This window comes from Hemicordylus capensis, chromosome 2, assembly GCF_027244095.1.
Source record: "Hemicordylus capensis ecotype Gifberg chromosome 2, rHemCap1.1.pri, whole genome shotgun sequence".
Lineage (NCBI taxonomy): Eukaryota > Metazoa > Chordata > Lepidosauria > Squamata > Cordylidae > Hemicordylus > Hemicordylus capensis.
This window is the reverse complement of record NC_069658.1, coordinates 358,889,668-358,915,401: the sequence shown is the minus strand read 5'-3', so window position 1 is coordinate 358,915,401 and position 25,734 is coordinate 358,889,668. Positions and strand designations below refer to the sequence as shown.

Here is a 25,734-nt window from a genome sequence, read left to right as displayed (position 1 = left end):
CTCCAAACCAAAATATCTGTCCACAAAAAACATTTCACCGCAAATAGTCTGTTACACAAAAAACATAGTCAAAAAACCAAGTCCAAAAGGTCAGAAAGTAGATAAAACAATTTATTTTTCTTTTGAAACTCACTCAGATCAAGGAACCAGAACAAGGAACCACAGTGACCAAGGAACCGATCGCTACGGTGGTTGAAAAGGAACTGAAGTGCTGGCGCTTCCTCCCACCTTAAATAGCCACCTAGTCACGGGGGGTGGGGCGCAAGCACTGAGAGAAGCTGTGGTACTCCACACCGACAGGCTTCAACACAGGCACAGAACCCATTCTAATGGATTCAATGGATCATGCCCCAGATCTGGGTTGATCCTGCAGAGGAAGCATGGGGCTAGTTTCATTTCTGCTTAAGTCATGCCTCCAGGGAGCAAGAGGGTGTGACAACCCGTTACAACGGATACCGTCTTACACTGGATGATAAAGTGCTCAGTTCCCCGTCGTCCTTTCACTTTTTGTTCTCCAGGGTGAACTAGGCAGAAGACTGAATTTACAACGACCCGCCAATTGCTAAAATCAAAGAACTTGAAAAAACCTTGTCGTGGATTTGGGTAAATACGATAGTAACTTAAAAATAAATAAATAAATAAAAAATATGTATACACACACACACACACACACACACACACACACACACACATATGCTAAAGATGTTTTGAATGTCAAACTAATCATGCACACTGTTTGAGTACCTCTTCTTTAGGTTCCTCCTCCTCAGTTTCTGTAGACACAGAAGGTACCTTAGGTTTGTGCCATGATATCTGCAGTCGTCGATCTTTGAACTTTAATCCTTGGTTGGCAGCCTAAAGTAGGATGTTTGAGAGAAAATTAACAGTTCAAATGGTGAGAATCAGTTTCTATACACCATGTGTTTGCATACCAGAAGGATCTTCACTGAATCTACTAGAATCTACCAAAGATAGATTCAACCTAATAATCTGCAACATAATAATCACTGCTTATATTCTCCGATCCAAATCACTCTCAGAATTATAGCTATTAGTTATTCATTTACTAAATTATAGATCAATGATGTTTAGAAATAGTAACAGGACTCAAATATTCTTGAGCTGAAAGGAAAAAACCCAATAAAATAAGCAGTCTTTAGTAGATGTTTGACTTGGAACAGTAGCACATCTTACAATGCAATCCTATGCATGCTTCCTTAGAAGTAAGTCTCACTAAGTTCAATGGCTGATATCCTCAAAGCTGCTTTGAGTCCCGTCATTCAGCACTACTTCCCGGGTCCTCTTGCACATATGCTGTTGAGGAAGAGGGCTTAGAGTCTGGAACGCTCCCCATACTCCAGAACTGCTCTGTACAATTAGAAACATGTTGCTGACCCTCAGGGAATATTTCCAATTTTACAAAGCTGTCCTGGAGTGTGGGGAGCACTCTAAACTCTAAGCAGTCTTTCATATGCTAGAGGACCCAGGGACTGGACCCAGGGACTGGTGCGTAGGTGAGTGCCCACAGGGGGCTCAAAGCACATTCACTTTGTGAGTCAGGATGTCAACCAATAAGATTTATTCCCTATAATAGTATTTAGGCTTGTAGAACTACAGGTGGCCCTCGTTATCTGCAGGGGTTCCGTTCTTGGCTACAACTGCAGATAACGGAACCATGGATGAGAGTTTGAGGCAATGGGAATTGGGGGTTTAGGTTCCTGGAGGGTAAAAAACCAGCTAGACATGGCAGTAATTAGAGAAATAATATGCCAAACTGTGCTCTGTCGGTCTCCAGCTGTCCAGCAATGCCCCCCAAATTTGACCGTTTTGTGCAAAAAATTCATGATTTTTATTATTCGTTTACAAAAGAGCCACAAAATAGCAAAATGGTGGCCAGAAATAACCTCGGAGATCATTTCTGGCAACCTAGGAATTGCGGATAGGCTAATTGCTACTATTTTTTGAAGTGTGCATACTGAGGTTGGGTCTCCATTGCCTGACTGCGGAAATGCGAAACTGCGGTGTTGGGACCACAGGTAACAAGGGCCACCTGTACTTGCAATACCTTACTTACATTTTCAGCTTCAGAGCGGGATTTAAATGTTAGAACAACACTTAAAGGAGATTCCTCCTCTTGAAGGCCTTCTATATCTCCAAATTTCTGAAAGATACATAATATAAAGATCAGACATGTTTTTTCAATATTGCATGCCAAAGCACCATAAGGAAAAACACTCTTTTCAATCTGTACCAGAGGGGGTTTTTGGTGGGGAAAAAGAAGTGTGGACAGAGAGAAAGACTCGATGCAGGGTGTCTTTTAAAAATATCATTTGTTATTTTAAATTAAATTATTTTTTTAAAATCAAACTGGTTTTTTTCTTTGTTAAAACGCTTTTTAAAAAAGACCTAGATATAGTTTTAATTTAAGATGTTTTAAAGTTCAAAGATATCACCATGAATATTGAGGAAGAGAGCTGGTCTGCCCTGGTTTGCCTTTGAATGGGTGACTACACTTTAGCACTGTGTGTTATAAAATACTCCCTTTAGGAGATGGGACTGTAGCTCAGAGGCAGAGCATCAGCTTGCATGCAGAAAATATCAGTTTCACTCCCTGGCATCTTCTGGTAGGGCTAGGAGAGACTCCTGCCTTCAACCCTAGACAGCAGCTGCCAGTCAACTCCGAGCTAGATGGACCAGTGGTCTGACTCAATATAAGGAAGTTCCCTATGTTCCTGTAATAGGGATACGTTCTAAGTACATACTATGAACATGCTAACTAAAAGCAGTAAATTGAAAAGACATAACAGATTTGTTCAGCCCTCCATCACTGCAAGTTTGTGGAAAGAGAGAGTGCATGTGTCAGACGCTAACCTCTTTCTAAAAGCACAAGTACAAACAGTCATGAATAGAGGAATTTGGGGGGGTGGAGTCGATTTGGACAAGGAGGAGGAATCTGGTGGCAAAAAGTGGGAAGAAAGTAGAAAATGAAACAAAAGCAAAACAATTTGAGCAGAATCTTCTTGAAATTTTGAGGGACTTTTTCAGATTCTGAGTGTACCCTTCATTGATTTTGAGATCTACCAAGGGAACGTAGAAAGGAATTCTATCATGGCAGTAGAGTGAAAGAGACAACCCCATTTGGCGATATATTTATAGTGTTCCTCTACCTCTGGATACTAAAATAAAATAACCCTAAAGTCAATTTCCCCCCTAAAATATTTTGTTTTACAGAACATAGTGTGTACCTTCCTTCCAAAAACGAAAACTGCATCTATCCCTAAGTAATGAATATATATTAAGATTATATCAAGCAAGAATGCACTTGAAGTAGACAATGCTCAAATGGAATCTTCATGATGTGATTTAAGCCATAAAAATAAAGTCTAATTATTTAAATAATAACTTTGATTGATTTGATTTTAATCAAATCCCCCCTTTTGATGCTAGCGAAATGTCACAACTAGTACTATATTAGTCCAAGGTAAATCCTAAAAATTTGCCTCAAGGGGAGTACTTGGATTTCCAATTAAAAACCGATCTGTGTATAAGCATATACTATATTCACTCTGGAAGACAGAATCCCTTTTGTACTAGGCCAATTAACTTTGTATTTATTTAAATATGTATACTCTGCCCCTCCAAGGCACTACTGCTTGGGGCAGCTTACAACATTAATAAAATGGATACAATATATAACAATTTAAAAACTAAAAAATTTTACAAGAAAAATTTAAAAGGACCAGAGTAAAACCATAATTAAATTGACAATTTTTGGAAATTTGGCTGTAAGAAATCTTGCTTTTGTTTAACAGCTTCTTTGTTTCCCCCTGTGCTGCTCAAACTCTGGCCACAACAAAGGATTAAGCTCAAATTCCATAATACTTAAATAACAGAGGAGAAAGTGGTAGATGTAACCCTCTCCCAAGTTAAATGAGAAAAAGAACACAGACCTCTGTCAGCCAAACTTCTAATTGATTACAGAACCTCAAAAATCCCTACCTGCTAATGTCTACAGAAAGGGGTGAAATGATATAAACTACCTGATGTTAGGCTTTAGCATAAAAACCCAGATTAACTGGCTTCTCTTGAGAGTATATAGTCATCACAGAGTGATTTCAAGGTTAGCAAATGTGCAAGGTCATACCAAGTAGGTCTTTGAACCTATGACAATTCTAAGATATTGGCAATGTCTTGGAATGCATTGGGATATGTCTCAAGAAGTTTACCAAAAATCTTACGAAAATGGCAAACTGAGAAATATAGTCAGATAACACTTGGGATAGTTTCATTTGCCCCCAATACTTCAAATGAATGCAGACATGTTTCCATTCCATTCCTAATTTTAATCAGGAAGCAGACTAGAGTCACATAATTTTATGCTGCTCTCACACTGCTCTCCAAATGACACTCACTCTAGAATAAGAATCTTATGCGCCCTGGATGACTCACTCCAAATGAAAGCAGTTAAGTTTGAAGGCAGTCATCCCTTTTGATCATTCTGAAGCACAAAAAGTGGAAGTTAGCTGTTAGTTGCTGACTTACTGAGAAGTGCTGTAGCAACTCATCCTTCTCCTCTTCCACGAAGCCCCCAATTGTTAGTGCTTTGGGACGGTGATCCACCACCATGTGATTCACTGTACCTCTCCCTCCACGACCTCGCCCTCTTCCCCTGCTTTGACCAGACAGCACCTTCCCACGACCAACAGGTAAGATACCTAAACGGGCAGCCTATAGAAGAAAGGAAAACACTTCACTTTTCATAGGCACAGTAGATATTTATTTTTGTGCATTTATTTTGTGGATTTTTCACTTCAGAACAAAGCACTCGGGCACTGGATCAAAAACAAATTACATTTGATATATTGTTCACATACAACAATAAGAAGGAAAAAAACCCTACAAATAATTTCCCAATGGAGCAGAGAAAAGCCATTCAGGACCAGACCAGACAAAAACAACTCAGCAAAATAAATAAATAAATAAATAAATCTTTAAAAGGCAATGGAAAACCAGCAGAGAGAAAAGCAAGAGAGATCTCTTAGAGCATGGAGTTCCTCAATGTGGGAGATGCAACAGAGAAAGCCTTTTCCCTTGTTTCCATCAACCATGTGTGGGCGACACATACAGAAGCACCTCTCCTACTGATTGTAGGGATGGGCAGGATTACAGTGAGGCAAATAAGTATTTGATCCCCTGCTGATTTTGTCCGTTTGCCCTCTGACACAGAAATGACCAGGCTATAATTGGAATGGTAGGTTTATTGTAGCTGTGAGAGACAGAATAACAACAAACAAACCCTCAAAAGCCCAGTGCCCAAAAGTCAGCGATGGATTTGCATTGTAGTGAGGAAAATAAGTATTCGATCCCCTATCAACCAGCAAGATTTCAGGCTCCCAGGTGTCTTTTCACTATATGCAGGTAATGAGCTGAGATGAGGAACACCCTCTGTAAGGGAGTGCTCCTAATCCCAGCTTGTTACAGTACCTGTATAAAAGACACCTGTCCATAGAAGCAAGCAATCACTCAGCTTCCAAACTCACCACCATGCCCAAGACCAAAGAGCTGTCAAAGGATGTCAGGGACAAGGTTGTAGACCTGCACAAGGCTGGACTGGGCTACAAGACTATCTCCAAGCAGCTTGGTGAGAAGGTGACTACAGTTGGCACAATAACTCGCAAATGGAAGAAACACAAAATAACTGTCAATCTCCCTCGGTCTGGGGCTCCATGCAAGATCTCACCTCGTGGAGTTGCAATGATAATGAGAACGCTGACAAAGCAGCCCAGAACTACACGGGGGGAACTTGTCAATGATCTCAGGGCAGCTGGAACCATAGTCACCAAGAAAACAATTGGTAACACACTACGCCGTGAAGGACTGAAATCTTGCAGTGCCCGCAAGGTCCCCCTGCTCAAGGCAGCACATGTACAGGCCCGTCTGCAGTTTGCCAATGCACATCTGAATGATCCAGAGGAGAACTGGGCAAAAGTGTTGTGGTCAGATGAGACCAAAATCGAGCTCTTTGGCATCAACTCAACTCGCCGTGTGTGGAGGAGGAGGAATGCTGCCTATGAGCCCAAGAACACCATCCCCACCGTCAAACATGGAGGTGGACACATTATGCTTTGGGGGTGTTTTTCTGCTAAGGGGACAGGACACCTTCACCGCATCGAAGGGACGATGGACGGGACCATGTACCGTCAGATCTTGGGTGAGCACCTCCTTCCCTCAGCCAGGGCATTGAGAATGGGTCGTGGATGGGTATTCCAGCATGACAATGACCCAAAACACACAGCCAAGGCAACAAAGGAGTGGCTCAAGAAGAAGCACATGAAGGTCCTGGAGTGGCCCAGCCAGTCTCCAGACCTTAATCCCATAGAAAATCTGTGGAGGGAGCTGAAGGTTCGGGTTGCCAAACATCAGCCTCGAAACCTTTCTGACTTGGAGAGGATCTGCAAAGAGGAGTGGGACAACATCCCTCCTGGGTTGTGTGCAAACCTGGTGTCCAACTACAAGAAACGTCTGACCTCTCTGATTGCCAACAAGGGTTTTGCCACCAAGTACTAAGACATCTTTTGTGAAGGGATCGAATACTTATTTCCCTCACTACAATGCAAATCCATCGCTGACTTTTGGGCACTGGGCTTTTGAGGGTTTGTTTGTTGTTATTCTGTCTCTCACAGCTACAATAAACCTACCATTCCAATTATAGCCTGGTCATTTCTGTGTCAGAGGGCAAATGGACAAAATCAGCAGGGGATCAAATACTTATTTCCCTCACTGTATACTGGAGGAGACTTTTAGGTATCCTGGTCCCAAGCTGTTTAGGCTTTAGCAATGATAAAAACAGGTTGCTTACCTGTAACAGGTGATCTGGTAGTGATGCCTCGACATTCATAAAAAATGGGGTTCTGCGCCCGCGTAGGACAACTTCAGGTAGTATTGATTAGCTCCTCATGACGCCTTTTAACTGCCATAGCATGAGCCGTGCAGTACCTATACTGGCAGTTAGGCGTCTATTGCTCAGTTTCTGAATGACCGTTTGACAGTCTATAATGACCACGCAACTGTAGCTTCCTAGTTGCTTTTTCTCTGTTGGAATGTAATGCTCCAATTGCTTGCACTCTGTAGCGGGGCCGGCTGGGAGGGTTTTATGAATGTCGAGGCATCACTACCAGATCACCTGTTACAGGTAAGCAACCTGTTTATCTGGATAGTGATGCCTCAACAGGCATTAAAAAATGGGTGAATCACGAGCTGCCCAAATGGAGGAGGGCATTGCATGTTATTGGAGCACCCTCCTTAGCACAGCCCTGCCAAATTGTGCCGCCTCTACAGAGCAAAGGTCTAGTGCATAATGTCTCACAAAGGTTTGATCCAAGGCCCAGGTGGCTGCCATACATATATCCCTGAACTTTATCCCCGAAAGGAGAGCCGCGGAGGCAGCATGAGCCCTTGTAGAATGGGCTCTAATAGAGGATGGCGGGGTGACTCCCTGAACATCATAGGCCATCCTAATGAGTTCCACTAGCCAAAAAGACAGTTTTTGGCGGGATGGCTGAAGGTCCCTGTTCTTCCCATTTAAGGCAATGAAAAGATAGCTAGTCTTTCTTATCTCTTTCGTTCTTTGCAGGTAGAAAAGGATGGCCCTGCGTACGTCCAGCTTGTGTAAAGAAGCCTCCAGTGGAGTGGACGGATTGCTGAAAGGTAAGACAATATCCGCATTCAGATGAAAATCTGTAACTATCTTTGGACAGAACTCAGGGTCCAAACGCATAACCACTCTGTCAGGAAAGAACTGAGTACAAGGCTCATCCATCCGAAGGGCCCGCAACTCGCTGCAGGAGATAATGTAATACAAGTTTCTCCCCATCCTCCCAACGGGCATAAACCTATCGGTGTCTTCTTCGATGGAGTGATTGAAGGTGTCCTGGGAGGAGGAAGACTTTCCACATCATCATCAACATCAAGTCCCTGGGATATAAATCCCTGGAAAGTAGAGATCAAAGGAGATGTATTATCAGACTGAAGGAGCTGCAGTAGGTCAGGGTCAATATCCATTTCCCCCTCCGCTGGTGCAATCTCAGTCTGCATTCCACTATCCAGAGAGTCCAGCTCAGCCCGTGTAGGAATCACAGTGTCCCGATCTATAGGGGATGATTCTGCAGTGTGGCTTGTAGCAATTCTTGACGCAGAAGAAGTGGCTGCTGCCGACATCAGGGAGGTTTCCCTATGCAGAAAGGCTATCGACGTCGAAGGAGCGCTTTTCTCTTTCGATCTCGTGGAGCTCTTGCTTTTAGCCTTGCTGGTATCCACCCGATGTTGAGTTGGATTCTTTTCAGCCGGTATCGAGGTCGGGGTTGCAGGTGACCGACATGGAGTCGGGGCAGGAGATAAAGACTTTGCTCTGCCCCTCCGTGGCTCATTCTGGAGCCCCAATGGCGACAGGGTGTTGTGCCGTGAAGTCGGAGCTGCCTTATGCTTCTTATTTACCGCATTTGCTGGCGGCGAAGAGCAAGGGCGCTTCAGGCTTCTACCCTTCGGTGCCGAGGGCTCTTTGAATAAGCCTGGCATAGTCGATTTCAGGAAGGTCCCCGTAACATCATTAGCCATGTCCAAGGGTTTAGACTGCATAAAAGCAGCCCTCAGCAAGGAGGAGGAGGAAGACGGGCGAAGTGCGTCCTCCATTAAAGAGACTTTTAGTCGTGCCGCCCTGTTCTTCAGGGTCTGTTTTGAAAATGTTTTACATATCAGGCAAGCAGTCGTGGAGTGCTCTTCCCCCAGGGAGAGGAGACAAAGCTGATGGCCGTCAGTTGACGGAAGCTTCGCTCTGCAGCGGACACACCATTTAAAGGTGGTTTTTTCTCTCAGAGGTGCACTCATGAGTAAAGGCGTCAGTGGCTGTTAGGGACTGCCAGTAACCAATTTATTAGGTTTAGTAAGCGACAGAGCTGAATAAGTCCGAATGGGGCAGAGCTAGAATGATTGAGTTTCCTGCTTGTCCCTTGCCGTTCCGTGAGTGAAGGTATCCCCTTGAGTAAATTAAATCCGTTCCGTGTCAGTTCGTGAGTAAATGTATCCTTTAAAAGTAAACTAAGTCCATTCATGTGGTTTAATAAAGATCGGTTGAATTGTCCTAAAGTCGATACACTGAGTCTAACAACAAATATCTTCCGAGGAGCAACAAAGTTTCCGAGGTCCTAACGCATAGACGGTCATTCAGAAACTGAGCAACAGACGCCTAACTGCCAGTATAGGTACTGCATGGCTCGTGCTGTGGCAGTTAAAAGGCGTCACGAGGAGCTAATGAATACTACCCGAAGTTGTCCTGTGCGGGTGCAGAACCCCATTTTTTATGAATGTCGAGGCATCACTATCCAGATCTTGCACTTTGAATTGCTCCTAGAAATAAACTGGCAATCAGTGAAGTTGGTATACAAGAGGAATCACATGCGTCAACGAAAAAAGAAAAGGCTTCACTTAAGAGACTTGCCACTGCATTTAGAACCAGTTGAAGTTTATGAGTGTTCCTTGAAGGCAGACCCATGTAGAGTGTGTTACAGTAAGCCAATCTTGATGCAAATATGGCATGTACAAGTGTGACCAGATCTGCCTTTTCCAGAAATGGGTACAGTTTGCACAGGCACAGTTAAATTGGGCAAATGTACTCCTGGTCATCGCCACAACCTAATCTAAGAGAGCTACCACTGTCTATCCAGTTTTTCAAGAAGTGCTATCCCATTAAAAAACAGTTGAATCCCTATTCACAAAGGATTCACAAAACTGACCAAGAACACCTGCTGTACAGATATTAAACATAATATTACAATCAATAGTGCAGATAACTTGTGCAAACTCACCTCCACCTGTAACTGGGTAAGCTTTTTCCTTAATTCTGTTGTATCTTCTCCTGAGGACAGTCTTTTGTGAAAGTCCAATTCTGCATCCAAAAGTTCCTTTTGTGCCTTTAAGTGAAGAGTAAAAGAAAAGATTAAGGCAAATGCATATTTTAAAATTTCATTTCTTACAGTTTCAAAGTGTTAAGATGCTTCCTCTTGGGGTTTAATTCTCACCCTCACTCAAATTCTTTCCTGGAACAAGTATTTGAAGTGGGGGTGGGAAAGTGGCTTATTTCACAGCACTGATACTAGGGACGGACAACACCGATTCAGATGGCACGTGCCCCTACGGGCATCTTGTGCAGGCTTGATGTGGTTGGAGACTGAGAAACCCCACTTTCTAATTTTTAAACAAATGCATTTGTGGTACTAGTGACCACATTAAGAGCCTTGAAAGATTGATGGCAATGGGGAGGAGCTATAGCTCTGTAGCAGAGCACTGACCTTGCATACACACATTCCCCAGTTAATAAAAGATCAGCTAGCCAGGGATGAGAAAGTTCTCTGCTTGAAATCCTGGGAGAGTTACTGTCAGTCAGAAGAGATAATACTGAACTAGATAAACTAATGAGGTTTAATGATAAACTAATGACTCCAAATAAGGCAGCTTTATATTTTCATATGTTGGTTTCATATATATTCTCATGCCAAGTTAGAAACAAGGTGACAAGGTTTTTTAAAACCTCAATTCCAATTTTTAAAATGTCCTGGTATTTAAGAAAAACCATCATCCACCCCCCCGCCCCCGGCCAACATTGGCCCTTTATATTTATGGACTACTGTTTCAGGGGAAAAGAAAATCTGGTTCACTAAGTGCAACTAGAAGATCAGTATAGTTTGCCACCTGTCATGTTAATAGGAGAATATTAAATTTACATGCACAAAAAATGCACTCTCTAGGTAATCATTCACTTCTAACACTGATCTCCATGAGAAGTATAAGGCTGTGCTTCAATAATTTCATGATGCTAAATAGTTTATTAAAGTTACACTCATTAGCATTAGACTGCTACAGTTTTCATGAACAATGAATGAACATTGTACAAAATATATTTTTAAAGATTAATCTGTTCATTATAATTCAACAGCCCACTGTGTCATGTATTAATTTGTCTCACAATTATACCTCCAAGTGGATATCTGGGTTTGGAAATAAAATGCAAAAAAGAGGAGAGTTTTGGATTAGTGCTAAAGGCAAACACTTGTACAACATGTTGCAAACAGCACAATTATTTATAGTATATTTCCTTTGTCTTGACGCCAGTCTATTGTCTTGGTTTAACAAATAAAGGAGGCCTTGTATTCTAGATATACCCAATTGCTACACATTGACAACCAAAGAAAGAACACACTTGCTCTCAAGTAATAGTCAAATTAAGTTTTGTAAAAACGTGACATGTGAGAAATTCAGTCACTGATATAATTTATATATCTATTGTAATTATTGTACCACTAGTTTTCTCTGTGTAATACTCAAAGTATTGATTGCTTATAATCAATATCCAAGCACAAAAAGATAGAAGCTATTTCTACACGTCCCCAGTTCAGCAAATTAATCTGAGACATTGCTTCAAAAAGCTGGCACTGACATATCAGCTGCGAATGAGCAAGTTTGGAAGCAGCTGGGCATGGGCAGGAAACACAGTTCAGCTTCTGAACGGTGACACATCCCTTTAAAAATGGAGGAATCACACATCCCCTTTAATATGGAAGAGAGCAGGTTCATACCTGCTCCTTCTCCACTCGCCATCAATTCCATAATTGCAGTACTCCTTCCAGCTATAATTCCATGCCGATGGGGCGTCTCCTAGCAGCCTGCACATGGTTGCTGACCACATAAATAGTTTCTGCACATGTGCAGAGGCCATGCGCGTACTAGTGCTATGCAGGGGCAGCGCATGATCATAGCTGGGGAAGTGCTGCGATTACGTAAGTGGCAGTAAGCAGAGGATGAGCAGGTATGGACCTGCTCTCCTCCGTGTTAAAGGGGATGTGTGATCCCTCTGTTTTAAAAAGGGATGTGTCGCGATCCAGGAGCTGAATTGCATTTTATGCACATCCCTAGAAGCAGCTAGGTACCATACATTGTGGGCAAGAATCCTAGAAATGTGTTCTATCAAGTCACATCACATTACTATGTTTAGTCAAAGGCTACTATATCATGTTTTTATGATATATATGATAGTTAGAATATGGACTACCTGCTTAGTTACTGAATCCTAAGGCCAGAATGAAAACACAGATGACTATTTAGTGTATAACCAATGCTGAACAGAGGCCCCCCTGATGGCTCTAATCACACAGGAGATGTGATCAGCATTACTACGCTCCCCGCAAAGTTACAGCAGCATATGGGAGCTGGCTTAATGGCAACCACACCGTGAGTGTTATCTATTTCTATCTAGAGACTACTTTCAAGATTTGCTCTAAGTAAAATATTTAATTTTCAGTGGGCTAGTTCAGATGGTATATTCCTGCCTGGCCTGCACAATGAAAAGGTGTGTGCGTGTGCGCGCACACACTGAGTGCATACCTATCATAATCCATCCCTTTATTGTGTGTGGGGGGGTGCTATTAATCTGAATGTTAGCTCTACATGTGCCCTAAATACTATTATTTGGAGTGCATATATTCAGTTGAATAGGAAGTTTCCACATTGCCTTCAAAAGGCAGCTCCATGGAGAGAGAGAGGCTGAATTCAGATGTAACAGGAAACTTGAGTTAAACAGGACAGAGATTGGAACTCCATTAAAATAGAATTCATGAAACCACTGTTTCAAGCCGAGAGCAACCTGTGGTTTGCCTTGCCAAACTGCAATTTGAACCTTCAATTTGCAGCCGAGACCTTCGGTTTGGCCACCAAAGGGTTACATCCTAACCTGGATGCCACCATAACCATTTCCTGCTGACTATGGAACCGCAATCATAGAAGTGGCGGTGCAGACTCACCCAGGGCCTGTTCTATGCAAGCCGCACCTCCCGCTGGCCGCCTCTTGACCACGGTGTAATGCCTCCACCACCCTGCCCTCTCTTCCCCATTCTGCCTGGCAACAGTCACGTGTCTGGAGAATTTAAAGAGACACAACTCTTTTGGCTATTCCTGAATTTTGGCTGCTGTCAAAGGGGACTGGGAGCCTCCCTCTGCCATTTAAGGGGTGGGGTGAGCGAGGGGATGATGGGCATTGGGCCTTTTAGAATGAGAGCCTGTTGGAGACAGAGGACCATCTTATTTAGGTATTATTTTTCTATGTAAACAGCTTTGAGAACTTTGGTTGTAGAGTGGTATATAAATATATCATTGTAGTAGTAATGGGGGATGGGTGGTGCCGGTGGACGGTAGTGGGGTGAAAGTGGTGGTTGGTGTTCTGGGGGTGGGGGGTGGGAGGTTGCATCATGTGCTGCCCGTGGATGCTAGCAGGGTGGAAGCAGTGATTGCAGTGCTGGGTGTGATGGCAAGGTGGGTGTGCTAGTCCCATCTTTTGGGGGGTCATGAGGGGGTGTGTGCAAGACCAGAGCTGGGTGTGTGCGGGGTGTATTATCTGCCATCCAACAAAGCACGTTCCTATCTGGGGTGGATGGCACTGGGGGTGGGGGGCGCAGATGCATAAGCTGGATGGAGGGTAATGGTAGGCCAGGAATAAGGCATGCCCCCTTAACAGGAGAAATGGGGAAGAACTCCCTGACCCCACATCGCACCTTGTCAGATCACACCACAGGATTTATCATACCTATACTGCTCTACCTCTCCATGCCCACTCTCTGCAATGTCACCAGAGGAGGAGGAGGATGAGGATGGTGGCCCGCCACTATCATAACTGGAATAACCAGCCACGCCAGCCGTGCCAGCACCCATGCCCCTGGGCCAGCCCAGCTGAGCAACAGGTGGCGGCGTGTTGACCACCTCCAGCTTGCCAAGCTGCCAGGCCACCTGTGATGTGCTGCGTGAGCTAGACATGAAAGAGGGGGCAAAGCATGAGGAGGAGAGATGGGTCTTCTAGGAAGCCACAGACCGGACTGTGCATGCATAGGAGCACAACATGGACTTTGTGAGTGCTTTGGAGCATCCCGATGAGGCTGTTGAGAGGCAGTTTGAGCACCACACCAGCTACCGCGAATGCATGGCCATCTCCATGGAACAGCTTGCCAACCAGCCGCCACCCTTTACCTCCGCCCCCCAGCACCAGCTCTACCATCCCCAACTGCTGGGGCCCTACTTGCCCTCACCAGCAGGCCACTTCCAAGCCACTCCAGCCTTCCAGGTAGCGGAGGAGCAGTTCTTTGCTCGCCTCCACACAGGCCTGGACTCCCTTTTGGCCTACCACAATGGACCTACAGAGTTCTGAAGGCTGGCCACTTGCCACCCATGCCTGACACACCCCTAAGAACCCCCACTTTAGGTCCACAAGCAGGGCCATCTTGTCAGACCAGTGAGTGTGCCAAGGCAGCAGGCAAGGACCCCTCTGCATGCCGAGCCCATCTCCCTCCAATCTACCAAGAGGGCATCTGCATTTGATTGGAAGGGCACACCGCCCTGTAAACCACTGATGGAAGCATGGGGTCATCACCTGCACCTGCAGCAGGATCAGAAGTTGAAAACACTGTCCTCGCCTTGCTAATCAAAGGGCTGCCAGTGTATTAGAGCCTAATAAAGTTAAAGCATTATTTATGAAACCGTTGTGTTTATTTCCAAATGCGCGTGGAACTACCCCCTCACAACTGGCCAGTTGCATGGAGGGGGTTGGAGCTGGGGGTTGGAGCTGTTTAGGGGGTTGGACGGGGAAGGTCAGGACATGGGATCCCCCTTGCAAGTGGCAGGGAGGATGACGAATGGTTTGGGTGTTTGGCAGGGACAGGGAACAACATAGGACCCCGCCTCCGCCAGTGGAGGAGAGGGCAACAGGCAGTGGGGGGGATCCCCCACCCCACAAGACTCGCCGTGTACAGCAGGGACTGCGTTGGGGGTATATACAGCGCAAAGAGCTTGGTTCTGTCAAACCTGGGTGTGTGTGGGCTCATGAGTCATGAGGTTCTGAGAGCAGAGGGTGCGGAGGGAGGGAAAGTCAAGGCATTTGGCAGCCCTGAAGGGGGGATAGAAAGCGGCCCCCCAGCCCAAAGCTGCTCACATGCAGCAGAATGAACAGAACTTTAAATAAAACTGAGCCCCTGCCCATGCTCCCCCTCCCCACTGTCAAGTATTTGGCCCATAATCCCATGTTCTGCAGCAGTTATATTAAGACACCATTGCTGCGAGTACAGTGAGGAAGGCGTTAAGCTGTTAGCAGTATGAGGAAACTGGAGAGAGCCAAGCGTGATTGACATGCCCCCTTTGGAATTGCGGCCAATGGAGGCCGCCTGGACGACATGCTGATGTCCTGCCTTCAGTCTGGTGATGCAAGCTGCTCACAGGTGCCTGGGATCTGCTTCAGCAGCTGAGGAGCAGGGACGGGCTCCCCAGTCCTGGAACAGGAGGTTGGATGAACATCTGTGGTGCGATTTACCATTTAAAATTAAAACCGTGGCCTCCTTTGCCAGCCTCCGGTTTCGCATTACATTTGAATTTGGTCAGAGAGAGAGAGAGGGAGAAATGGCGGGGGGAGGGACCTACCTCTGTTTTGGATTTCAGTTTTGATGTTGTAGAAGTTGCAGATGATGTTTTTAGTTCATCCTTCAACTGAGAGATTTTCCCTGTTAGCTCTTTCAGTGTCTTCATGATCTCTGCTCTTTCCTCTGGTTTCATGCCTTTACTTTTCTCCAGTTTTGATATCAACATCTATGCAAGTCAAAATAAAAGCCATCCAAACTGAGACAACTTCACCCAAATTCCTCTTCAAAAATCCAAGTTACAAAGCTACTGAAACAACAATACACAAAGGTTCATGCCAATGTTAAATGAAAAACAACTCTAAGCCTACCTTTTGACATTCTATTTGTTTCTCTAGCATTTCTTGCTTCTTCTTCCTCATGTCTTGTTGCAGCTTCATTGCCTCCTATTCAAAAAGAAAATGCTTCTCGTGAACAAAAACGAGCACCTCTCTTAACTACAATCTGGAAAACAGAATTAAGTCACCATTTTCTCCTACACAATATCTGATTTATATGCTGCTCTATGGAGCAGTATCATTTTAAACACCAAATGTGTATCTTATTATGATTATGCTCTGTCATTGGCATGTCAGTGACAGAGCATAAGTCTCAGTCCCTGACTGTATCCATGCCTCCTGAAAAGGTATTGCCCCGCTATCCTAGACATACTGTCAAAGATATATCAAAAACATGTCTTTGGCCATAATCCAATATAATAACCAGTGCAACATGCCCAGCAGAGCTTTTATTACTTCTTACTCCACTCTAACAGCCTTGCCTGTTGTATCAAAAGATGCTTTTTGAACTAGTGAAAGACAAACTCAATTTTGCCAGGTTTTCACTCACTCACTCACTCAAAGTTTTGCTGGGCATGCACAAACTCTTCCATGTGAATCAAGAGGCTTGCTGTGTAATAGTTGTCAAGGTAATAAAATAAGCTTTAACAGTTCAGGGGTGTTGAAGAGCCATCACACACAAAGATTAAGAAAATATATCCTCCAACGTGATGAAATTTATTTTTATAGAGACAGAAGACTCATTATACTTGGGCCAGAACACTCCCCAAAACAAGGCCAAGCCTGAAAGAAATGCCTCTCTCATGTTATTAAAGGAAAAGAATTCACCACCTGTTGGATACAGACTGTTCGATGGCTATGAAAAGAAGAATGCAGTTAGTACTTCCTATGCATTCAAGTCAAGTAGTACATTGTGTGTACATAGAGCTCACGGCTATCAAATAAAATGCAACTGTATGCTAACAGTTGATTGACTGGTTAAGTGCCATCAAGTCGGTGTGGCATCTTAGTGGCCACATAGATAGATTCTCTCCAGGATGATATGCCTTCAACTTGGCCTTTAAGGTCTAAGCGTTACCTGTTTCTTTTTAAGAACTTCTTGGATATCATGAGATTTGTTTCCTGCACCAGGTTTTATAGATGTCTTCAAGTTGGAGGAACTGTAAACCATCTTTGTATGGCTAGTTGAAGTAGAAAACATCTGAAAACAGTAATACAGTTTATGACAGCACATGTTATGACAAGATGAGGCTTTGTTCAAAGCCCCTACATTGTGCAAGTTCTGGATGTCATTATGTATCAGTTTTACTATTCATGTTTATGTATTGTCTTATTTTTACACACACACACACACAGCAAGTTCCTATTAATAGAAACTATTTTTATACACACACACACACACACACACACACACACACACACACACACACACAGCAAGTTCCTATTAATAGAAACTAGCTTAACCCACCCAGAGCATCTTCAAGCTAGTACTTGATTGCTCCTCTCGCCTTGAAGATCTCTACACCCTCACCTGGGCCACACTCCTGCTCCTCCTCCCCCCACATAGCTTCCACCCCCCACCCCTCTTCGTTATTCCTACATCCCTTTACTTCATCCCCCTCACCCCTATTTGGTCGCAGCTGCAGCACTGCTGGCGCCTATTGGCCGAGCTGCAGCTGCCTAACCCCAGAGACCTTCCCACCCCCAACAGAGTCCCACTCCTGCTCCTTCCCACAGAAGCAGCAGCAGTTGACCAGGCCCTTCCTCACTGTCACCCCCCACTATGGCCACTCGATCCCCTCAGGCCTCTGACAGGCCCGGGCCCATCTCTTGCATGTCTGCCTCCCTCTGCCAATTGCCTCGGTAGCCCCAAACAACAGCAGTGGTTGACTGGGCCCTTCCTTGCTGCCGCCACTGCCATGGTCACTCATCCCTCTCAGGCCACTGACAGGCTTGGCCCGTCCCTCACCCTTCCTTCTTTCTCTCTTCCCCTCCCTTTCTCTCTCCTCCACTTGCTCTTCCCTTCTGTCTTTCTTCCCCTCACTTCTTTCTGTCTCCATTCCTGAGTTAACAGATCTTGTTCATCTTGTTTCCTCATCTAATTCACACAACAGCAGCCTCCTTTGCCTGAAGGGGCTCTTTCCTCCCTCATGACCCCTCTCTTCACAGACCCCTGCCCACCATCTCTCTCTTCTACAATCAAGAACATCTTCCGACCAGTAAAAGTTGCATTCCAACTGACCTGAACCATCACAGGCTCCTCCCCCTTATCTGCATATGGAATCCCCACTGCCCAATCAGGTGCTTCTGGTTGCAAACTCTCACGAGAGCTGCCACACCTGGGATTAGCCATGGGTATGTCTTAGATAATTATAGATATAGATAACAGAATAGAAATAATCCCACTAAAGATGATACTAAACTGTTCAATGTTTTTTCTGAAGATATTTTGCAGGCTGTGTGGGGGTGAAGTGTTAAAACATATCAGTCAGTATCAGACTTGTTAGGGCATTTGGTGAAAGGTCATCCCCATAGTATAGAAGTCCATAGAAAAGAGCGAGTAACTGTGGCTATAGACTCAGGTTAGGGAAAGCAGCTTTATGGTGTGAGGGGAGAGGAGAGACTCTGCTTAGCTGCTATCCTGCTTGATATGGAGACAGGAATATTTTCTATGATGTAAGGCAAACGCTGAAGCAGCTTCTATGACATCACCATTGTTCAGCCTCTGGTTAGGAAAATCTTAGTCTACAGTCGGTGCTTACCTCATGTTTTATCCTTTTGGAACTCCTGCAATTTTTTTTATTTTTTATTTTTGGCAAATGGACAAACTAACTTCCTTTTTGCAGATCTAATATTTTGTTTTGACACCTCATTCATCCCTCTCTGATGACAATAAACACTCTAACACTTCACCACAGTAGCTTTTAAAATGGATATTACATGTGACAAATGAACAAAAATAACTATTTTGTTTAGGATTCATAGTATGTAGGTAATGTGCGCCACAGCTCCCCCCCCCCCCACACACATGCATGCATACACACTTACCTGAGCATCCTCTGAAGAAGCATTGGGTTGGTTAAACAACACATGTTGAGAGTCTTGCTGATTTGCACCAGTTACTCCAAGGCGATGTTTAATCGGACCCTTGTTAAGGACATAGGAACCTGGTGTCAGTGGTTTAGTTGCCACCTGCATGAATATATATATAAATCATGTGATTATGCGGCATTTTAAAATATTTTCTGTTCTGCAGAATCACAGACCCAAGGTGTTCTCTAGAGAGCTTGGGGGCAGGGGGAAGAAAAGCACTCAGATTTTTACAAGAGTACTATACCTTTGGGATACTGCTGTGCACTGTTACAGCTGGAGGCTGTGTCAGCATTTGTTGCTGCAGGTGAAGTTGGTGAGGAAGAGGTGGTTGTGTTGTCGTCTGCTGCTGCAGCTGCAGCAATGGTTGCTGCTCACTGTTTTCTCGGTGCCATAGAACTCTTATAAACCGATTGTTCAACACTGCCTGTGTGCTAGAAATAGCTTTTCTGGCTTCATCATTTGTTAAGTACTGAATCAGAGCAGCTTCAGGATCATTCCTGAAGGCAACCTAAGGAATAAAACATTCAGAATATATAAGTCAACATTATCAAACACTATTACATGGGAAAACAAAGCACTCAAAACAAACCTTGTGTTTATTTTAAAAGAGTTTCAGCCCCTACACCAGACAATCCTGCAAACTCATTGTGTTTTGCAACCTGTGTCCATATGCAGATAAATCAAAGTTGTTTCTATACAGAACTGGGCATTCCTGGTCTTCCCAAGCGATAGCACTAATTTCTTAGGGGGAAAGCCCAATAACTTCTTGTACAACACACAGATCTGGCTACTGATGTTAAAGAGCTAAAGCCCCAACATAGTGCTTTGGGACTGACTGACTCCATAGGATTGCTTGAACAGGCTCAGCATAATACAGTGTTGTATAGACCAAAGTAAAACACAGATTGGCTCCACAGTCTTCCAGCTCAAGCCTTCTTCTTAGCATTGCAACACACTTTACCACAAGAGGCATATTATTGACTTCAGCTTGTATTCTAGATACAAGGTATTGACTTTACCTGAATGTTGACAATTGTTCCAAATTTGCTGAAGTGTTCATTAAGTTGAGTAATATTGTTAAGTTCAGGTGGTATTTTACGGACTTCCAATTTGGTATTGTTATACTGATTCTTCTTCAGGAATCCTTGCTTATTCTGGTTGTTATTAGCTTGCCTGAAGAAAAACAAGTAAGGCTTATGTCAACCTTTAAAGGAAAAAAATTAACTTTTTGTTGTCAGTATGATACCTATTGACAAAGCAAGCACTCAAGATATGAACACATACAGCTACCATTGTCTACCTAGCCCAGAATGGTCTCTTCTGAGTGACAGCATTTCTCTATGGTTTCAGACAGGGGTCTTTCTCAGTTCTACTGGAGAGGCTTGCAACTAAACCTGGGATCTCTTGCATGCAAAGTAAGTACTCTGCCACTCAGCTATGGCTCCTGCCCTAAACTTGAGAGTCAGTTTTGTGTCATGTGAACTAGGGAGACCCAGGTTCAAAGCTTATGAGGATCCCTGGGTAGCCTTGGGCTGGTCACTATTTCTCAGCATAACCTACTTCACAGGGTTGTTGTGAAAGTAAAAGGGGAAGGGAATGTAAGCCACTGAGGAAAAAATGGAACAAAAGAAGAAATTCAATAAAGTATTATCTTCGAGGCAATGTAAAATGTTTAAACACAAACAGCAATACAAAAAACGACAACACAACAGTGAGGCAATTCAGCTGTAGTAGCTGAACACACATACACAGCTATCTCCATGCTGGCCAAACTTGACAATAACCAAACAATCATCTCTCCACTATTTGAGAGGAGAGATGAAGATCACAGGAAGATCTTCAGAGTGAGGAGAGAACCATCTCAGGCACAGCATGCCATATTCTGAGGGCAATACAGAGAAGGCCCTATCTCACGTGCAACTGGGCCTCAGGCAACATCAACACATGGAACAGGCCCCCCACCAATGACCTTGTAAGGCAGACAAATTAACCAGGGAACGCACAGTCCTTAAGCTATCCAAAGCCTCCATTGAGGGCTTTAAAGGTAATAACCAGCTCCCAGGAACAAATTGGTAGCCAGGGGAGCACTTTCAAGATCGGAGAAATATGCTCTCATCAAGAGGCCTTGAATAATACACTGGCACTTACGTTTGCACTAGCTACAGTTTCTGAATACTCTTTAAGGGAGGCATAATATGCACTGCAATAATCCAAACAGGATGTAACCAAGGCACGGCTGATCCTTGAAGGAACAAAACCTCATTAGGACTGGGAGAAGACCACAAACAGGCACAAATACAGGATAATCTCAATATTTGTGGTGGTTCTGCTCCGCGGTTGTACTGAGGATACGGAAACTGCAAATATTGAAGCATTGTTTCAATGGGGAATTGGGGGTAAGGTTCCTGGTTGCTGGGAAAATGTTTAAAAATGCTGATTTGGGGCCAATTTTGGGGGGGGGGAGACGCAGAGGGAGCTCCTTACCATGCTTTGCTGCTCCCCCTGCCTTGCACTATGCCCCCCAGAATGCCTGAAATTGACATTTTTTTAAAAAACGGGGGCCATTTTGTGGCTCCGAGAAACAAAAATGTGGCCAGAAATGACCTCCACGGTCATTTCCAGCCACCTCCAACCCATGGGTACACGAGGTCAATGTTTCCCCTCCCCCCACCCACATATGCCGAGGTTGGGTGTCTTTTACCTGACTGCGGATATGCAAACCCGTGGATAACGAGGTTTCCCCATATCAATTATCGATTCACCCCCTTCAAATGGCCTGCCTGATCTTCACTGAGATATCTTCCCCTCCCCACCGTCTGATGAGTAGACTCTCAGACTATCCCTGGTTCCATGCTCTCCCAAATACAATCCCGCACACCTCACTACCCTTGATTCCTAGAAAATTGCACCCAAGAATTCCCAAGTGTTCAAAACACCCCTACCCTTTGGCTTTTCAAGAAAACATAGAGCGAGGACCAAAACAAACACTGAAATAACAATTGCTGGCCCCAAAGAGAAAAGACACCCGCCCCCCAGTTTGTCAGGTGTGGAGGGTGGGGACATCACCATCGTGGAGAGGAACTGTTCTTACCAGTTCCAAATTCCACCAACAGTACCTCCCTCAAGTCATTAAACGAGCACCATTCCCATCATATTTCCCCTGCATCCCCCTCCTCTGTTCCACCACTACCTAAGGCCAAAGCTAAACAGGGAGGATGTCAGCTTGCACAATTACTATTGGTTGTCATCCCAGGTAAGCTCAGAATTAGAGAATCGTTGCAATATCCCCACCCCCACCACTGTCTCTCTCAGCAGCAAGTAATTTTCTTCCTACTTATCAGTGCCAATTGTCAGTGATCCTCTATTAACCCCCCCCCCACCAAATCCAATGTGTGTACATCTATGTCAGTGGATGTCACAACATTATGCAGCAATGAATTCTATAAGCTGATTGTGCAGTATAAAGAATTACTTCCCTTGGTTCATTGTAAACCTACTGCCAATCAATTTCATTGCATTTCCCTGGGTTCTAATGCAGAGACAGTCATTTTCTCCAGAGCACTCATACTTTTTAAAGTCTCTATTGTGTTGTCTTCCTGTCATCTTCTCTTTAAAAATAAAATAGAAGTCTTACTTAGCAAAAGAAAACGCTCCATTCCAAAATCATATTAGTTTTCTGTATCTTCTGTAGAAACAGGCATCCTAGTCCAAACAGTTCTATGATATATATCTTGTTAGTGGGTATTATATTTAATGCCTTTCCTAATAATGCTCAATACCTATTTGCCTTTTAAGTTTCTTTCTGGTTGCATCTATACCTGTGATTAGCAACAGGGAAAGCAGTTAAGCAAAGCCAGTTCCCCCCCAGCCTATAGACCACTGGCTATGCCCACCAAAGACCAACACTCATTTAAGTACCAGCCATTTTACACAATATAGAATCAGTTTGATGCTACTGAAGGCTATGTCTGAATACAGATAAATACCATAGGCCAAAATCCTTTACCAGATATGAGTGGGTGTTATTTGACAAGTCACTGGGCAGCTGTGCATGGTCACCTACAAGTATGTTAGAGGGGATCGGAGCTTCTTGGTAGATCATGTAGTCACCCTTAAGTATGAAGTTCGGTGGAGATTCTTGGTAGAATCTCAGACAGAAGTTGGTAACCAGGTGCATTGCCTGGTTCGGACGACGTGCCTGCTGGGAATGTGTGCAATGCAGGTTCCTCCTACTTATTTTGTACTTATTTCTGGGCAATTGTGCTCAGTTGCCCACTGTCCCTTAGGACCTTATCACACTTTACTAGGCAGACTGAGTCCTCATGTCTTGGAGTCAACTCCTTTACATTTGTAGAGGTGATGGGTCTACACCACCAAGGAACATTTCTAATCACAGGATGATACAGGGCAGGGCAACTGGCCTCTGCTCCGTTATATGGGTTGCACTCATGTGTTTGCTTTTAAACACTGTGTTCTTCATTGCACAGGCATGCTGGAAACACACATGACATTAGTAGTCCTTGATCTAATCTACCTCATAAGGTTATTTTGAGAACAAAATGAAAAATATATACACACACACACACCCCAACAGGGACACAACAAACAGTAAACCTCAACTAGGTTTGCAATGGCAGATGAAGAGCTTGCCACTTAAGAGAAACCACAAGCTGAAAATTACTCAGCCCTGTTGCATATGTTTCTTTTATCATTAAGACCACACAAGAAGTAGTAGTCACCATTTCTCTTAAATATTTTCAAATAGATCAAATAGTTCTTAAATAAACTGGTTGACATCCTGATTAAATTTACTAGAGAAAGTCCTACAGTCACTGAAGTTTAGTAGTCCTTTAGAGTAACTCCTGAGTAGTACTATTGAGGAATTTAGTCAGCCATTGAAATGAGTTGATTTTATTCTGCTGATATTTTTAAATCAACCATGACATCCTTACTTTCCAATCCAGGGTTTCTTGGCAGATGGCCCTTCAACAGTGTTTGAAATCCGCTTCCTGTTGTCTGGCTCAAGCACCACTCTGGATACATTAGTGCTGTTGCTCACAATGCCAATTGGAGGCTCAGTCTGGATGATTATATTAGCAGCTAGAAGAGAAAATAAAGCTATTTATCCTTGTAGTGGATTGAAGATAATTTATAAAAAGGGCAAACTGTTTAAACGTAAGCTTCCCCCCACTCCCACAGACATCCTGAATACATTAGTCTCTCTAACATATACATACATTGTGTTGAGATGTATGCTCACTGGACCTTATCAATAACAGTAATGTAACTAGTTGTGCCATCTTGCTACTAGTTCCAGGGCTGGGATATATGAGCTCCCCTCAGATTAGAAGGAAGGAAGACACTATATATTAAAAACCTAGGCTTTTTAGGGAGACGGAGAGGAGAACCAGAGGGGCCTTTTTGGTTGTGGCCCCTCAACTCTGGAACACCCTCCTGGATTAACTCCTCCATGCTTCCTCCCACAGAATTTTAAAGAAACATTCAAAGACATATTTTTAGAGAAGCTTTTAAAACTTCTATTCTTGTTTGTCCTAGTGGGTTTTTAATTTTGTGAGTCTGGTTTTAACTGGGTCTAGTTTAGCCGCACCTAGTGTGCACACATCACAGACAATGTCATGCATGTGTGCAGATGGTACTTCCGGCCAGGAACGGGGGCAGGGAGGTATGCTGCCACCCCAAAAGCTTTGCAAAAAACTGAGCGCTGGAGGGGGAAGTGCACCCTCCCCCACCCTTAAAGAACCATCCCTCGGCGTCAAACCTTCAAGCCGGCGCCACATTCGAACCGGTTCAGAGGCCTCTACAATGGCCTCCGAACTGGTTCATGCACATCCCTATAATCTAGTTGTAACTGAGTTTTATTTACTTTGTTTTATTTTGTGAGCTGCCCTGAGTAGTACTGCACTGCAGCGATGGGAAATTGTAACAAACTAAATGCAGGTTGGGCTTTGCAAAACACACCGGCCATGCTTCACTGCTGGCTCATAAAAAGACTCAAAATCACAACCCAACAGATCCAATAATTAAAAATACAAAAAAGCATGAGAAATGAAATATATTAACCTTAACTATATCATAAATCATAGAATCATATTAAGAAAGTAAAAATAATTGATCATACAAAGTAAAGGTACTAATTAAAACATGAAACACACTACACAGCATCCAATCCAAAAAGGACTATGTTCATAATATATGCCAGAATGGCACACGACAAAAGCCTGGTGATAAACTGTTTCAAACTGCTTTATCAAGTGTCCACATGCAAATTTGTACTGTTTCTAATGAATCACAATATTTTCCTTGTGACTCAAAAACCATGTTGAAAAAATGTTTGAAGACATGGATTTAATCATCCTTGTGGGGAACTTCAAAATATTCTCTTGTAATATATCCAGATTCTTTTGCAACCTTACTTCTACCAAGTCGTTTTAAGGGATTCTATTATTTATTATATAGTTACGGTCAATATATTTCATTTTTCATGCTTTTGGGGGGGTATTTATTTAATTACTGGATATGTTGGGTTGTGATTTGCATTGTTAGTTTCAGATCCTTTAATGCTGATTGTGTGGTGTTTGTTCATGAAAAGACACATCAGGGCTTCCTTTCTTCCCTGTTGGCAAAAGAATAGGTGGTCCTTGTTGTCCTCCTGCTGGATTTTTTGCAGAAGGCAGCTGCAAGGGATTGTTGGCTGTTTTCATAGAAGTCTAAATTGCAGGAGAAAAATTGCCTCCCTTTTCCTCGACGAACAGTGGGCAGGAAGGAGACGCAGTTTCTCTTTAGCACAAGTTAGGCTTTTACAGAAAGCAACAGCCATGCCTCATTTCTGTCCCCTGCAACAA

At 43.7% G+C, this 25,734-nt stretch overlaps 1 protein-coding gene across 4 annotated transcripts in view; it reads right to left on the bottom strand.

The window, feature by feature from the left end:
• The window catches only part of RBM27 (RNA binding motif protein 27), an 80,378-nt gene that overhangs the window by 16,344 nt on the left and 38,300 nt on the right, over positions 1–25,734 (bottom strand). For all 4 annotated transcript variants that reach the window (XM_053298490.1, XM_053298491.1, XM_053298494.1 and 1 more), the window contains 11 exons: positions 23,824–23,971; positions 19,891–20,044; positions 19,116–19,379; positions 18,827–18,970; positions 16,857–16,979; positions 15,812–15,886; positions 15,505–15,669; positions 9,861–9,965; positions 4,543–4,728; positions 2,075–2,161; positions 745–855 (listed from right to left, as the gene is read on the bottom strand). In XM_053298490.1, coding sequence (XP_053154465.1) covers positions 745–855; positions 2,075–2,161; positions 4,543–4,728; positions 9,861–9,965; positions 15,505–15,669; positions 15,812–15,886; positions 16,857–16,979; positions 18,827–18,970; positions 19,116–19,379; positions 19,891–20,044; positions 23,824–23,971 — 1,562 coding nt within the window. The remainder of the gene's footprint in view (positions 1–744; positions 856–2,074; positions 2,162–4,542; positions 4,729–9,860; positions 9,966–15,504; positions 15,670–15,811; positions 15,887–16,856; positions 16,980–18,826; positions 18,971–19,115; positions 19,380–19,890; positions 20,045–23,823; positions 23,972–25,734) is intronic.